The 17,548-nt window shown below is 41.1% G+C and overlaps 1 protein-coding gene across 3 annotated transcripts in view; it reads right to left on the bottom strand.

Annotated features, from left to right (window-relative positions):
- The window catches only part of SUFU (SUFU negative regulator of hedgehog signaling), a 101,409-nt gene that overhangs the window by 61,458 nt on the left and 22,403 nt on the right, over positions 1-17,548 (bottom strand). For all 3 annotated transcript variants that reach the window (XM_074831164.1, XM_074831165.1, XM_074831166.1), the window contains one exon: positions 9,335-9,471. In XM_074831164.1, coding sequence (XP_074687265.1) covers positions 9,335-9,471 — 137 coding nt within the window. The remainder of the gene's footprint in view (positions 1-9,334; positions 9,472-17,548) is intronic.

Below are 17,548 nucleotides of genomic sequence, written 5' to 3'. Positions count from 1 at the left end.
TTGAGGCTTGCCTGAGAGTTGCTATGTCAGGAAAGTGGATAGGTGTCTAGCTGCCCCATCTTTCAAGTGCACTTAAAAAAGCACATAAAGCCATGCTGCAACACTAACATCTCTGCTCTAAGAGCTTGGATACACAAGCAAGTCAGCATGGGTTACAACTACACACACAGGCTGAGGCTATTATCTCTCGTGTTGCAAAAGGAAGGGTTTCCTTGCAACTGGCACTGCCTCATGCGTCAGCTAATGGGCACACACACAAAGTGAGCAGAGCTGCTACAGCAGAACGAGCCTTGTCTGACAGAACATGTAACAGGTGTCGGGCATTCAGCTTTGGGCAGAAAAGGGTGATTGCATAGTGCCAGCAGGCAACCCCTGAACATCCCAAGCAGTAACAGAAACAAGATGGAAAGAGTAAATCCAGTCCCAGCTTCAACATTTTCTCTGCACAACCCTGGGACAGTATTTCAAGAGATGATGCATTTACGTGCCTACAAAATGTCTCCGCTTAGAGACATGCTTTCTGCAGGCAAAAACATTTTCCATGATGTCTCTTCAGTGTTGTCTGTCTGATTGACAGCTTTGCAGACAGATGCTTCTCTCTGGATTACTAGCAGTGCTGCATAAGCTTTATTTGTGATCTACAGGGGGGAGTAAAAAGGGCTGGGTCCATCTGCAACCAGCACTTTGCTGCAATGCCTATCAGCACAATTTATAAAAGTTGCATTTGGCAGTTCCCTCCCCAACAACTTCAGAGCCTCCAGCAAGCGCCGGGGGAAGCCAGTGACAGGTTGGAGACTGAAGCACGAGCTCGATAGCTGCCTGTCGTGCCTGGCACGTCAGCCAACCGCTCTGCACACAAGCAACCAGTTTATTTTATCAGCCAGCACATCATTTGGTACCAGCCACAGCACGTACATCCCAGCTGGAAGCTATGGGATGTGACAAGGCTGGCTTAGGAGATGGGGGGGAGGGATGGGAAATATTGGGGAGGTGAGGTCATAGGCAGCAGTATGGGGAGAAGTGGATTTATTGCAGCAGTGTGGGACATAGAGGGGCTAGCGCACAAAGACGTAGAGGACCAGGCTTGATCTGCACTGCTGCTCACAGAACAGCTTGTTTTATGGGAAACGTCTAAGAGGAATTAGGCTAAAACCCAACCAATTTCTTATGGACCACTGAATAACTATCAGATGATGAGAGCTTTTGGCCATGACAAACTTGGGTTAAATTGGAACCAGTGACTTAATGTTTCCATAGCCCTTTGTAGAATAAAGGCACGCAGCCTGAGCACTTGGTTGAGTCTTGTTCACCTACGGCAATTTACTGTGCTACAGTTTCAGTGTTTGTGCAGCAGAGTTCACTACACAACAGGTTCTGTTGAAATGAAATTGACGTTGATTTATACTTCTTTGTGGAGGTAAAAAACACAGTTAATACCCCCCATTTTTAATCTAAAATCCTGGAATACTACGGAGGAGCCAGGGCCAGCTCTACACTGGAAACTGGTCAATATTACAAACAGATGATAAAAAAAAATATATTTTACAGAGCCATAGCAACCAGAAGAGAACAATAAATCAGCCTGAGGTTGAAAAAAAAAAATAAAAGCACAGTCAGGGAAAAATATATATGAATTACTGGGAGATTTTATTTGGCTTTAGTCATCCTACTGGGAAGAAATAAACAGTGTTTTACAAACAAGCTAGACAAGCCTCATTTGTATTCAAGGAAGGAAGGAGTTTGTTTTGGGTTTGGGTTTGTTTTTTGTTGTTTTTTGTTTGTTTTTTTTTTCTTTTTACACACAGAAAATTGGCCTGTGTTTGAATGTTTGAAAGAATGTTTGAAAACGTTGGCAAGGAAAGAGTCACTGAGGCTACCACACTGAAGCTTTCTGGACTCCATAAGATCTGAAGATGAGGCCTACAGTTACACCAGGGCAGCAAGTGTCAAGGTATCTGCTGCTTAATGGCTACAGGTCTGTGACCCCAGTCAAACCACTTAATCCCATTGAGTCCCATTTTCAGTGTAAAAGTTATACTGCCTGTCAAACACAAAGTGCCTCCATGGCTCAGACTACGCTAACTTGAATCAGATGAAAACTGCTGAATAAGAAGAGTGCATCTACACCTGCAGTCCTGACAACTCCTATAATCACCCTTGTTTAAAAAAAGGGAGAAACTGCAGCACAGACAGCTGGCATAATGGGCCAGACTGATGCACTGGGCCATCATGGACATAGGCAGGAACAGCATACGTGCTTCCTCAAACCACAGACAAGCATCAGACAATTATTTCTGCCTGAAGAAAGTATGACATGTCAGAAATAACTAAGGAAGGCTAGACATACCTCATCTTGGGCTTGCTTTTCAGCCTGACTGCCGAAGGCTTGTGTGGCCGTGCTGCCTCAGGCACTTGCACGCATCAGCCAGAACCATCCTCTCACCCAGCAACTTTGGGAAATTGGCCCGTGGACCTGAATCACGACAGAGAGGATAGCTCACGGATACCAAGTTCCTGCAGGTTTCACAGAAATAACTAAAGGACAAGAGAAGATATTTCATACCTTATCCTCTGAAAAGGGAATCCCTCACCATGACAGTGCAGAGTGGGCAGACATGCTGAGAGGTGTTCATGGGAAAAAAACTCATCACAACAAATAAGCTGTAGCTAGTTTGGTCATTGTTTTGACACGTTATCAACATGTATAACTCATCATGTACCTGAGGAAATTAGTTCTGTCCAATACACTTTTCAAAAGTGTAATACATTTTCTAAGGAAAAATTCATATAAGTAAGTTTTTCCTGAAGTAATCAGCTGAAACCTACATTAAATCACCACCCACAAATTGCATCTTGCATGCTTACTTCCTTTGCTTGTACATTTTGTCACTACTGTTTTGCAGTCTCCAAGACACAAACAGCTTCCTACTACTGACCAGTCAAAGGTCAAATATTAAAATTAAACTTTTAAATTAGCTGAGACTTCAAACTCACATTTAAATATCTTTTAGTGCACTAGCAATCAGGAGACTATGAAAAAAGATAAATCATTTATTTATGGAACCATAGAGAATTATGTTTAGAAGACCTGAAGAGGATACCTCATCAGTCAAGACATATTTATAAAATACAGAGAAGACTAAGGCGGCTCCTACTCTGTCCCCACCTAAAGTCTGACAAATATCCATGAAGAACAGTTTGACTTGTTCTCAAAGGTATGCAGCAATGGGGAATTGCAACTATTCCAGTGCTTCAGTGCACTTGTCATTTTAAAGTTTTTCCTAATGACAAACCCTAACTAAGTCCGCCTCACAGAAATTTTAGTGATAGGCCTCTCCTATCCCCAGTAGGCACATGAAAAATTTATTACTTTATTCCCTACAGCAACCTTTTGAATATTTGAAGACTGTTCACACATCTTCCTTCCATCTTCTCTTCCCTAGACTACACAAACATAACTCTTTTGGTCATTCCTGCACAGGTCATATCTTCTGGACCTTTGGGTCATTCTTATTGCTCTCCTCCAGACTCTCTCCAACTGCAATGCATCTGACTTGAAGTCTTTTGCGCAAGATGTGATACAAAGCTCTCCCCTTCCCTTCAAGGTGTTGCCAGCAGTGTAGGACCCTATCATATGTAATACACACAACACCTCTTGTTTATACATCAGAATAATTTGACTTCTCTCTCTCAACATGAAAAGTGTGTTGGTTTAGGTATAGCTCATTGGTGATAGTAACTCCGAATTGTTTTCTTCTCCTTTCAGAACTGCTGCCTTTCCCCAACTGATAATTGTGCATTGGATTATTGCTGTGTAAGCACAGGACCTCGTACTTGTGCCTCCCTGACCTTACTGCACATTGGTACTTCAGACCATTTCTGCTATTTGCAAAGGTTGTTCCGAATTTCCAGCCCTCTGCACCACAGTGCTTTGCTGTGTCTGTAGATTTCAATAGGATACTCTGCATTTCATCATCCTGGTCAATACTAAATTGCTCTGGGACAGATTTTAGAGGAATCCAAACTCTGCATATCTTCTGTGGTTGATGACTACACATTGACAATTACTCAGAGTCTAAATATCCAACCAGTATTGCATCCCTCTTTCTTTAGTTTTTATTAAGTTTGCGTTTCCTCAACTCACGTACTTGTTGGAAGGGACAATGTCAAAAGTCTCACTGGTATCAAGGTAACCAACATTAACTGCTTCCCATCGCGCCTGTTACTTAGTCACAGGTAGTTTGTTCTGATTTATTCTTGATAAATCCATGCTGGAATATCCATTATTCCCTAGATGCCTTCTAGATGGTTTGTTTTTCCTAGCAGTTTCTTAAGACCTTAAGTCTGATTGACCAATTAGAAATCTCAGGTTCCTGCATTTTTGGGGGGTTTGTTTTGGTTTTGTTGTTGGGGGAGCGAAGAACAGCATTTTTCATTTTCCAACCTCCTATAATGCCACCTGTCCCCCCTGCAACAGCAGCGGCTCAGACCTCTCAGGCTGACATGTTCTGGGGTAAATGTTATCAAGCTCAGCCAACCTGCAAACCTCTAATTCATGGATGTCATCTTAATTCTTCTGAAGCTAGTTTCACTAGCTAGCTCCCCACTACAATTCATGCATTGTGGAGAATAGAACCATGACATATGTTATACTGTTATCTTTAGGCTCTATGCATGATGAGTTTTTCCCTGACAATTTCTCCAAACCTGTACCTTATGGCTGCAGCTGTCTTCTTTCAGGCCAAAAAACAAGGAAGCAGCAAAACTTATACATGCAACACATCTGTTTCCACACTACATCAATATATTGCCCTCATGATGTATATCAGGCAGACCCTTGAAAACAACCTAACTTTACTTTAAAGAAGAAAACAACCCACAGATTTTAATTTCAAGAAAACACAAACCACAGCCTCTCTATACTGATTGAATGTCATAATACTGCAGTACCTATAGAGTTAACAATTGTAATAAGCCCTGGATAAGCTTTCTGTAGGAAGCGCGTTTCTTCCTCTTCAATTGAACTGAAGTATAAATTTGTTCTACCATGAGATACTCTCAGTATACCAACGAACCATGACAAGCTAAGGTCACCAAATTGTGCAAAGTTTCATTTTCAAGGTTTGCAGGTTTGGGTCTTTTTAAAACTAAAATAACAGCATTGGAATTTGTGGTCATGGTCAAACAGTGATAAAATTAAGAACAGATAAAGCCACAAATAAAATTTTTTGAGACTTGCAAGCTTGGTTTTGTTGAAGGAGAGGAAGTAGTGCCACTTAATCAAAAGCACAAAGCATCAAGTGTTTGTTACAGTGAACAGAAAAGCCAAGGCTCAAAGAGGTCTGAAATTCAATGCAGAAAACTGCTTTTCTAAAGCACAGCCACAGTGCAGGAGAGACAGAAGGAACGCAACATTCATTTCCCTAGAAGTGTTTGTTACAAAAATACATCGCTTGCAATGAGACACGCTTTGCAACTGCAATACACAGTAATAATATTGAGGACAGCAGTAGCTGCTAGATGAGTCTTCAACTCAGCCATCACCATCTGAAAATGTTCAGGCTCAGGAGGAGTGTAACTACACCTTACTCTCCCCCAACTTCAACTGGACCCAGCAAAGCACATCTATGATAACCAAAAAGTTGGCTTGCTATTCAAGAGATAAGAATTTAGTTCTTAGCATAGCTTTCAGAGTAAACAATCTTTCGACATGCGAAAGTGCTTGGAGCCTATCCAAAAAGTTCCTGCCAGTGTTATTTTTTTTCTTGCTTCTTGTTCAGAGTGGAAGCATTAAGTTGTTTTGGTTCATCAAATGTTTTTAAGGCTATTTTGGAGTATTAAAGAGATTTCACAGGTTGGTTTTTTTAAACAACCAAAGAGGACAACATTAAGGTACATACACCAGAGCCAAACAACGCTTCTCACTGTTGCATTTGACAAATGCTCCAAGTGGCAGTCAGAAAGAACTTGAGCAAAAAGAAACCTTTCATCATGTAAAACAATGCTGTCATGCCACAGCCTGCCTAGTGCCTAATGGGCTTCAGAAGAACCACCCCTTTAAATACTTCACATTTTTAAAGTTTTAACATTTGACCAGAGAAGTCCTGTAAAAGACCAAGGACAGACCAGGACCAAAAGACAACGGCAGAAGCTCATGGCTTTGCAGAGCGAGTGTCTTAAGACTGAGGTAAATCCCATTAGGTAGAAGAAAAAACCAAACCAAGACCAACGCTGCCAAGCACCGGATGCCTGATTACCCAGGGGTGATGCAAGACAGAACACGGGAATTGCTCTGGAGACTGCCAGCCTGAGAGGGGGCAGCTCACAGGAGTACAGCAAAGCAAAGCGGGACATGTCAGATGTGGCAGGACTGGGGACTCTGCAGAGCAATAGAGTGAGCAAGCTTACACTAAATTAGAAAATGACTGCATCTAGCTATGGTCAACTGGTGTTGCCCTGAGAGACCAAGAAGAAATATGGTAGAGCCTGCCCCATTACAAGTCTTCCTTTTAAATGCATCATCTTTTCAGGATTAACCTGACATCTACAATTAGCCAGAAGATTTTAGCCTGAGAAAGTTCTTATTCAAAAACGACAAGTGATAAACAAATTTGTACTAAAATAAAACTAGAGCTTGATCAATTGCTGCAACAGCATAGTTCATTTACTTCTATACAGGGCAAGGAACAGTTGGTAATACTTGGTGACATCATACAGCTGCTTGCTGAAGGGCATGAAGCTGTATGGAAAAAAACAAAAATCCAACTCTTGTGTGATATTTTAATGGGCCTCTGGAGGTCTCTCATCCAGCCTCCTATTTGAAGTGGAGCCATCACCAATACTAGATCAGGGCCGTTGTAGCTTTGCTGAGCTAAGTCCTGAACCTTTTCAGGAATGAAGATCAACCACCTCTTATAAACTGTTCCCTGTCCTTTGCCACACTCCTTGTGAGCAAGTTTTCCCCAAAGCCCTTCCAGAATCTTGCATACTACAATTCAGATCTGTAGCCTCTTGTTGTGTTATCTAGGGCTTTAACCCACAAGCTTGTAACTACCTTCCCAACAGCTGTAGGCTCCCATTAGATCTCCCTGCACCTTCTCTTCACAGGCTAAACCAACCTTGCTCCCTCCAGCTCTCCTTACAGCTCACATGCTCTAGGACCCCAGGCACCCCGAACTCTCTCCTGTTTTTCAACATCTTAAACCAGAAGGCCCAAAACAGGACACAGTATTTTAAAAGTGAGGCCTCCCCAGTGCCATGACAAAGAGGTAAAAACTTCCCTTAATCTGCTGCTCATGCTCTTCCTAAGGTAAACCAGCATGTGGTTTGCCTACTGCATGATGAGCATAGTGTTGGCTCATACTCAATTTCATATTCAAAGAAAGAAGTCAATTTATGATTCATACACTGGGTTTTCTAATAAAGTAAATTGAGAGCTAAACACCCAGAGGCTAGAATCCATTAACATATATTTGAGCAGTGCCTTTAAAGAGACCACGGTGGTTCTATCCACCATCACAAAACCAGCATGGATAAGCAAAGGATAATACTGGAGGCCCTTAGAAGTTCATGTCAGACTGATATGCATGAGCCCAACCACTCTTTCCAGTCTAAAAACAGTTCATTGGCTTTGAGGTCAGAAAGATAAGACTGCATTAGTGCAGAAAACCAAACAAGGAAAGTCTTTGTTCTGAGTGACAGCTTAGTCACTGAGAAGTTTGCCCTAAAGTACCCTACCAAATGCCATTTCACTTTGCAGACCTCCTCTCACCCATGAAAAGGGCAAGACAAACAAGCAACTGCTATAGAGAGGATGCTTAATGTGCAAATAAAAGGCACTGAAACTACTCTATTAAAGGGACTGTTATGAGAATCTACACTGGACTAGAAAACTTTAAAGGTTCCAAAATGGGTCTTATATGTAAGTTAATATATAACATGTTGTATGTTATTTTATATCCAAGAGGGAGATTTTAGACTCAGATGTTTTCTTCAGACCCTGCAGTCAATACATAGAAAATGTATGAATTCATTGCGGCACAGTCAGTATCAAAAAGCTATTGTACAATATAATTTAGGCACGATGGAAACCTCAAACAATGGCAAAAATGATGACAGTCACATGAATTTAGATGCTTAAGAGTAGCAAAAAAATCAAGATAGAAAGGTGAGCCCAAATTTAGATGGCAACCAGGGAAGACAGCTACACAGCAAAGGTTACCAAAAAATGCTTGTGTCATTTTAAACTTCAACAAGAGACACTCCCAATATGAAGATTAGCAATAGTCTGCACTGGCATTGGTGTTTGTCAGTCAATATTTAGAAAAAATACCCCGCAAGAGTTGCCACTGCCTCAGAGATTTGTCACAGAGGTTAGCAGAGCAATCTGTTTTCATCCAGACCTTCCCCCTTTGGGAGTCAGCCAGCTGACTGAAAACCAGCAATAGAATCAGAGTCACTGAGCAATTTATTAACTAGTAGAGCAAGGACCAAATGTTACAAATTCAATAATCATTGATTTAGAAGGTACTTTACCTGTAAAGGACCTCAAACTAGATTAAAAAAGTCCTTCAAATATTTTCATTCAGCTCTTGTGATGCTGGAGAGTGCCCTTCAAGTACATTATGCACTCAACCATTCCACAAGTCTTCATGTCCTCACATTACAAACTAATATTCAATCTAGTGGTATAAACGAAACCCAGAAAGAATAGTGCAAGAGGACATTTTGTAGGCACCCTGGTTCCCAGTTTTCTGGCAAGTCTCCATCTGCATTAATGATTCCCAATTGATAATTCCTTAGCCCTCCCAGCCTTGGCATCCCTTATGACTTTTACATTTTCTCATCTCAGCAACTCCTTGTTTACATACGCTGCTGCTGCTGAACTGCAGAGACCATAGGAAGAGATTTGCCTGTGAGGGAACTGCAATTTTTTTGGAAGTTACAGCCCTTCTGCTGAGAAGTGAGACCTTACCAGATGGGTGCTTCTCAACCATTTCAGGATAAGCAAATGAGGTTTTCTTACAGAGAGAAGGTGAAACCAGTAACATAGGAAAGCAACAAAGAATCACTGGGCAGGCTTCCTATGGTTACTAACTGTTCCATATCTTCAGCTTTTCAATACTAGGAATTTGGAGTTACCTGAAAGGCAGTTGGATTTTGTCCCCAGCAAGCTGGGCTGATGGAAGGAACACACTCTTTTGGGTTCCCACACAAAGATAATTCCCAAGATTTGATTGAGCGACGCCGAGACAAGTGTCACACCGTGTAACAGATGTGGCCCTTCAGAACGACAGCAGGGAAAAGCGAGGCAGTGTATTTAACCCTGCAGTACCTGACTGGAAGACATATCTGGCTAAGCCTTGCATTAACTCTGCTGGCCAGGTAGGTGGTGCCGACTCTCCTGTTTCTCTCTTTAGTCGAAACGTCAGCTCAAATCCAAAACCACTTGGTCCATCCGTTCCTGTAAACCTGAAGGGAATGAAAAAGAAAAAGTCACAACATACTCCTTGTAACAAGACCAAGTGGCATTTTCAGCAACTTGGATTTGTTTTTAAAACATCATTTTTAGTTTTGCACTGATAGTTAAATGGGAACACCAAAGAAAGTGTTTAACGTTATTCCACCCTTGTGATTTCAGATTTCTACACATTGAGAAGTGGAACGCAACTAAAGTACTGGGTAGTAGGTTTCTGGGTTGAAACAGCTGAATATTTTGATGTGCAGCACACAATTTCTGTGTTGCAGATAGTCAGCAGGGGAGAGGGGAACAAGAAGATAACAGGCAAAAATGCACACACTAATCCTTATGCTCCAGTATATGCCTGCACACATTCTCCTCATGTATCTAGGAAGACAACAGTGGAAAAGCATTGAATATGACAGTTGCTGTTCAAGAAGCAGTAGTTTGGCATTTTTCTATTTGACAGAGATAGGTGCCCATTTATTTGGTTTGGTCAGATAGGGTCTACCCAGGAGAACAGTGTCATAATCAAAGTATCAAGGCTATAACAAAAAGGAATAAATAAAGGATACCCCATACTACTCTTTGCTTCCACAAAACTAGTCCTCAAGAATCCTTTTTAAAAAATATTTATACATATGGGAAATCTCCTTCAAGACCCCAACAGCTAAAAATGCCACACTTGCCTCTGGAAAATGAGAAACCTCATGGACAAATACATAAGCTTGCACACCTGAATGCAAATTGGGGACATCCGTGTCCTTTTTACCACTGTCATTGCATCCCTCACTCAACTGCTGTGACAGTTCCACAAAGGTAAAGAATGAAGGATTTACACTGAGCATGAAGACACCTTACAGAACCTTTCATAAACCAATATCATTCTGCAAGTTCCAATCTCCAACACCAGCAGCCATTGGCAAATCCTCTGGAGAAACTTTGCAAATGTCTTGGACACAGATACCTTGCTGGCACATACAAAAGATACAATGCACAAAGCATTAACGTTGTACTTTTTCTAAAAACAAACAGAGCAGTCAGGAAAGTAATGAGTGCACTTTCCATTTGAAAAACACAGCTCACCAGCAGTGGGGTGACCAGCTCCAAGTGTTGTAAGGATTGTTCCAATAGCAAGGAGTTTTGGTTTGAAGCAGGAACACTTTATAGTGACCCTGCCTAACAACAAGTGTTAAAACTGATCAGACTTAAGCATCGATGCAACTCATTCATCATGCAATGTAATTTTATTTGAGGATTCTTCAAGGGAAGTTTGACTGCAGTAGACTTCCAAGTGATGTAATGAAAGTAGTTAAGAAACAAACTCAAGGACAGAACTAGACTATGGGACAGACCAAAGAGAACAACAGCAGCAGTCCAAAAGCGCCTCAGCTTTACAGTAAGACAACGATCTGAAATGGAGCATGTGCAGGAAGGAAACCTCAAAATTAGTATTTTGTATCTGTGTGTGGCCCCAGGTACATAAACTGAAAGTTGCAACACAGCATTAAGTTTCTGTACTAACAGATCTGAATATTTCATGTAGTTTGGTTTATGCCTTGGTTCTGCTGAACTCTGCAGTTTTGAGTGAAAGTTTCTTTTCAACACCCTTAAAATGCTAAGAAGGGAAAAAATAAAAGTAAAAAAAAATAATCTGTGACTGAAAACAAGAGAGTGGTATTGAAGTCGGTCAGATATCTGCAGTAAAGGGGAGTAAACAATAAAGCTAATACTTTGTTTCATTAGTATAAAAATAGACAAGCATGTTCATTTTTGTTTCTTTCCACATTATCCTCAAGAAAGAATTTGAGAATTATGTATTACAGAAGCAAATTCTCTATGAACAGAGCAGAAAACACATTTCGGAATGGTCAACTGGTATACAGAAAACCTCTTTTAGGAAACAAGTGTACCTTTAAGCAACAAGTCAAATAATTACATTTGGTTCTTAAACAAAGCAAGAGCTTACTGAATAACCAGCCAGGCAGGGAGTAGAATCTGGATGTGCAGCGAATCCTGTGTTCTGCATTCAGTCATGCAGGTCTACCAAAAAGATTGATACAGGATGGTGATAACATCACAAATGCAAAGTTGTACTTTGTACGTGCAGCACCCCTGTAGTGTTTTATTAGTTTCACGTATCAGTTAGCAACAGAAAAACTGAAATATTTCTTAAAGGGAGAAACAAAACATTTCAAAGTGGGTAGTTTTCAGGGATTGATTCCAGGAAAAAGCATATACCAGAAACTGAAACACATTATGAATAGGTCAATTTTAAGAAAGATCAAAGTTAACAAAAAGTCTTCGAGCTGATCTTTCACAGTTGAAAGTTTTTGGAAAGTAAGATGGCTCCCTATTGAACTTCCTCCTTTCAAGGCATGGTCTGAAACAACACAGCTTTTTTTGAACTCCACAGATCTCTCTGCTTCCCAGAAATAACTGTTTAAGAGAAGACCACACATACTTTATGTTGATCCATACACAAGTCACTGAGTAATAGAAGTGTTCAGGTGAGTATCCATCAAATTTAAAGCAAGATGAGCATTTAGGAGAACACTGCTGGTAAGCAGTATCAGTCACAAAGCAGTAAAACTGACAGGCAATGTTACTTGCATGATTTTTTCGTGTGGTGATGAAAGTGACTCTAAAACAGAGAAGAACTACTAGAAAATAAATAGAATAAAAGATAAGGAAACAAGCAGGAAGTTACTTCCTTCTAAGATCTAAAACAAAAAAATAAATAAATCCCTGAAGAATCAAAAGATGTATCTTCTAAAAAACACTCAAAAATACAGCAGCATACAATGCTTATAATTCTCAAATTCTTAAATTAACAGTTAAGTCTTAGAAGAATCCTATTTGCATGTAAGAGATTTGTATTTAAATATTAGATTTAAAATGTTTTTGAATAGTTAATAGTCATATATTGCTGAAAATACATTGCTTTGTTACAGTGAAAATCTAAATACATGCAATTTACCTGTATTGTGCAGCTGTTCCAAGGTAACAGTCTATAAAGTAAAGGTCTTTGTTTAATTTTAGGTTGGTAATTTGGTTTTGAAGACATTGCGACACATGTGGCTTTAAACGCTTGCAATTAGTTTAGAAATCCTTTATGTTTAATTCAGACAAGTCTTTCATTGGAATAAATATTAATATTCAGAATGTAATTAGGACTGTCATTTTTAGTGAGCATTTTTGCCAAAGCTGTTGCTTTTATTCTTAAAAAAAAAAAGTCTTGTATGTGCAAGTTGAATGTAGTTTCAAAAGTTGCCATAAAATTTCTCTCAATGAACAATGGATCATAATCCAGGACCAGAGGTCCTGGACAAGGTTTGGAGGACATACATGAGAATGGAGGCAGATGTGAGCTTCAGGAACTAAATAAACCTATAACCCTGCCATGTGCCTCTGACACTTGGTCTAACGAAAATCAGAGAAAGGATCCAGTAGCTGAGTTATGCAGCTTGGCTTCTCTCACGGATGTCCTTTTCACTAGGGAGCAAGTGCTTACACCGGCCCCGACTCCAAAATTTGTGAGGATACGGATGCATCAGTCTGCTGGTAGGGAGGCAAGTAGCAGCCACAGCAAACAAATGCATGGGAAATGAATTTGCCTGGTAAGAACCCCAAGACCTCCAGATACACGTGCCATACGAATAGAAGACGAAGCAAATGGCTTTTTATCCCCCACAAGGATAAAGAGGCTCCTCCCTTATATCTGGGCTGTAAGCTGCTGCTGATTACCCCAAATCACATATGTCCATTTTTCTTCAAGGCCCCACCAACAAGACAAAAGATGCACCTATCAAACCCATCCATGATCGGGGAGCTAATAAAGTGAGATTCCCCATAAAGAAGTGAATTTATACCAAGATGTTCCGTTACTTCCATGTGGAAACACTGGATTCCCACAGGAGCCTCCTCCTTGTAGGTATGTCCCCACTGCCTGGGGGTTATCTTAGTAGGCTGCCAAGAAACTGGACCAAAAAAAGGATCACACTTGCAGGCTTGTCAATGCTCAAACTCATGCTCCTTCCTGCAAGTTCCCAATTTTCACCAAGCTTCCAGAAAAGTCAATCACCTTCAGCCAGCCACAGTCAAGCAACAAGATTAAAAAAAAAAAATAACCAGCACAGTTCCAGAAGAGACAGAGTGAACAAGGCTCATTTCCATAGAAAACTGGGTGGAGGGATGAGGATAACCCATAGATGAAAGAAGTCCTGCACACAGAAGCCAGGTTTGCTCATGACCTCTTCCATTGACCCCGCCAAGTTCACAGCTATCTGCACCTGTACTAACTTGTTCCCTTCCAATCAGGCAGCAAAGCATCCACAGCAGGTTAGCCTGACCCTGACTCCTGTGTCAACGGTGGAGGTAACACATTTTTATTAGACACATTTTGTTCTACAGAGGCAAGATTCTGGGACTATCTGGGTTAGTTTCTTTGTGAGAAAGGGAGGTGGGGACTGGGGTGGTGATTTTGGAGTGTTTTGGGTTGTGGTTTGGTTGGTTGTTTTATTTTTAAATCTGAAGGTGACCAATTCAGACTACAGCGGGTTTAGAACAAAAGCTACAGAGCTCAGTTCAGCATCTCAACACTGAAGTGCTTTGCAGGTCATTTATTCGGCAAAACAATTACAATACAGCAGTCCAAAAGCGCCTCAGCTTTACAGTAAGATGATGATCTGAGATGGATCATATGCAGGAAGGAAACCTCAAAATTAGTATTTTGTATCTGTGCGTGACCCCGGGCACATAAACTGAAAGTTTCAACACAGCATTAAGTTTCTGTACTAACAGATCTGAATATTTCACATAGTTTGGTTTACACCTTGGTTCTGCTGAACCCTGCAGTTTTGAGTGAAAGTTTCTTTTCAACACCCCTAAAATGCTAAGGAAAAAAAAAAAATCCATATTTTGCCCCAAAACTAAAGATATTAAGTCTAAAGAGACAGCATAGATCGTATTGTACCCACCACTGCTTTGCCCCCTCCAACATGAGGGCACATCACCTTTACAGCCAACCCAATTTCGAAGCAGCCGGCTAAGTTTTCACAAAAGCAAATACTGATGGAGAAATTCTTGGCTTGCTGCATGCCCACTGGCACACGTCAGATAGTTTTATATTATGACTACAGCAGTAATGGAAGGCTCTGGTATCTGCCAAGTCAAATTCAACCCTATATTTAATATTAAAACCTTATTTTGTAGCATGAACAAAAATAAACCTTTTGAAAGCCAAGGTCATATATTACATGCCATTCTTTGGGTTAAAACTCCCTTTCAGCAAATCAGCTCAGCAGAACAGACCACATTGCAGCACTGCGCATATGCTGAAGGAGCCTGGCTTGTTCTTTTAATGAGGTAAGAGTTTCACTGATCATGATATTTAGTTCCAGCAAAAGAATCCAAAGAAATAGAGGCCCCTTTATTTACAGAGCCATGCAGCCGGGCCCCCCGAGCCCCCCACCACCCCACGCTCTGCCAGGCCCTCTCCTGAAGCCACACACAGAGAACTGAAAAGCTGCTCCCCTCTGCAGCAGAGTACCCAGGGCGTTTTTCACATCAAATAACCCAGCTTAAGAGGATCAAAAGCCAAACTAGCCCTTTGCTTTAAAAGCAGCTCTGAAAACCAGAGGCTTTTCAGTTTAAATCAAAGCTATTTGCCAAAGCGTTTTCATTCTCACTTTCGCAAGGAATGAGAGAAGGTTTGCTTCACTGCAGTGCAAAATGGCTGTATTTCTGAAATTCTGCTTTTGAACGCTACACAGCTCTGGACAAGGAGCAGAGTGTACTAGGTGTTTATTTTTTGGGAGTTTAAGAGTATGTGTATATAAATATATCAGGTGAACCAATCCCTGAAAATGGGAGTTTACGTAGGGAAATGCTGGCCCTTCACTAAGATTATTTCAGCCAGGGAACAACAAGAAAGCTCTTTCAAGGTATTTGGGGATAATTAGGACTGTACTTTCAGACATCACAGCTCCACTCTCAGCAGCTCCAGGGAGATAAACCAGGTCTCTTCTGGGAAGCAATGGCAGGCTCACAGTACCCTGGACTGACTTGTCCGAGCTTCAGTTTTCAGCTCTATCACTACTACTTCTATGAAGCCACTTAAGATGCCATTTGCTTCAAATCCCTAATTGCATTCCCCCACATCTTCTACAAAGACAAAGCTTCATGCTCTGCTGCTGGTGAACTACTCTGATACCATTTTGAAGGCTGCAGAAATACAGTATCACTACATTTCTAAGCCTGGCATCAGGAAGAGCTGCTGTTATTTCCATCAGAAAGCAGTTTTAATTCTACTGCTGCCCCATATCCACCTCCCCCCAAAATAAAAAGCCATGGTAATTGTCAATCCATAGCTTTCAGTACTCCAGATCAGCCTATCAGGGCACTTTAGAAGTTTGAGAAGGTGGTTAAACCAAGCTGATAGGCAGTGCCCACCACTCTGCTTGATGAGACCAAAGTACTTCAAGGTCCAACTCTCACTAGTGTTTTAAGACTGTAGCTAGTAAACATTCCAGTAGATTTTCTGTTAGCTAGCAAAGATATTACTATTAGCAACACAGAGGACTGGTGTAACAAAAAGCATCAGGGTACTCAATAACTGTCTTCACAGGTCCTCCCTGAGAAAAATCAAGATGTATACCATTTCCCTTTCACTGCCCACATCTGCTTACAAACAAGCAACACAAAGGGTGGTCTCCTGTCTAAAACCCAAGAGAAGCCTTCAGCAGACTGTTACAGCCACTGAGTTGAACACCTCAGTATCTCTGTCTCCCAGAAAGGACATCAGGCAAGAGCTGATGTGCCTCAAACAAGATTATGCAGAGAGTCAGTCTTCTGAATTCAAGCTCCAGGTGCATTACACAATGTTTTCCCACTGTAAGCATATGACTCTCAGATTCCAGAGCTTCGGGGAGGGGGGGAGAAATGACCCTACCTCGTGCTTCCAAGCATCTTGCCTAACAGGAAATGGTTGGTTTTAGTGCAGCTGTCAAACAACATAAAAGTCTCATCTGAAAGCTCTGACAGCATCCTGGGATGTTCCTGTGAAGCAATTTCATAAGAAAACAGGCACAGCAACCGCCCTACATTAAAGGCTTAAAAAGTATCCTGAAAAGTTATTTTGGCCAAAACCCACCTGCTTACTCACATATTCTCCCGGATTGTCTCCTGGCATTGAAAAAAGCATCAATTTTAAAGAGAAACACAAAAATATCTGAGGGAAGCAGAGGGTGGTTATCTGGACATCAGATGGTTATCTCTTCAGAGCACTCCACAGGAAATTCCATGAGCTCTCACCATCCCAAACCTGCGTGCAGGGTCTTATGGACTCCTTTCTAGCTTGATTTTAGAAAAAGCTTCATGCATAAGCAGGGCAAATACAAATGCAAGAACACATGCTCAAAGATTTCTGTTCATGTAAAATCATGGTTGGAAAGCAAGTGACACGTGGTGCTCGAGACGTCAGTCTATGGCTATGCCCAAAGCCATTGCTTAGAGCTTGCTCTTGCAGTAGATCATATCAAATGTGTAAATCATCAACCAAACGGAAAACCTTTCTGGAAACAGCAACTTCAACTGTTTTTAGAGAATTATTCCAACATCTAAATCCAAACAGATGCAGAGGCACTTGCTCTGCAGTTATATGGAGGCGGGTTTCTCAGCTTTCTGAAACGCTCATGTAGGATCCGCTTAGAAAACTTACATTGAGATAGATTTGAGTAAAATCTGTGAATCAATTTGTGCTGGCCAGTATGAAAACAGAACTGTGCTTCACTGAGCTACCATTCAGTGAGTGAAGTGTTGCTACAGGGCAGAAGGGAAAGAAGAGACTTCAGTTTAAGTTTCACTTGCACATACTCCAACACTATTTCACACATTTTACTATTCAGCTTCTTCAAGACTCAGCTGGTGACAATCTTGCCCCTGGAGAGTCACAGCTTAGGTTTTGTTTTTAAAGAGTTGTTTCTCTAAATAAAGAATGTTGATACAATAGATAAATTGATTTTTCCTCTAAACCTTCAGCCTACAGAGTCGAGTCAACCTTACACCTAACTCTGCAGACACAACTGT

The sequence above is a fragment of the Strix aluco genome, chromosome 7, assembly GCF_031877795.1.
Source record: "Strix aluco isolate bStrAlu1 chromosome 7, bStrAlu1.hap1, whole genome shotgun sequence".
NCBI lineage: Eukaryota > Metazoa > Chordata > Aves > Strigiformes > Strigidae > Strix > Strix aluco.
The sequence above is the reverse complement of the archived record's forward strand: the minus strand, read 5'-3'. Positions and strand labels throughout refer to the sequence as shown.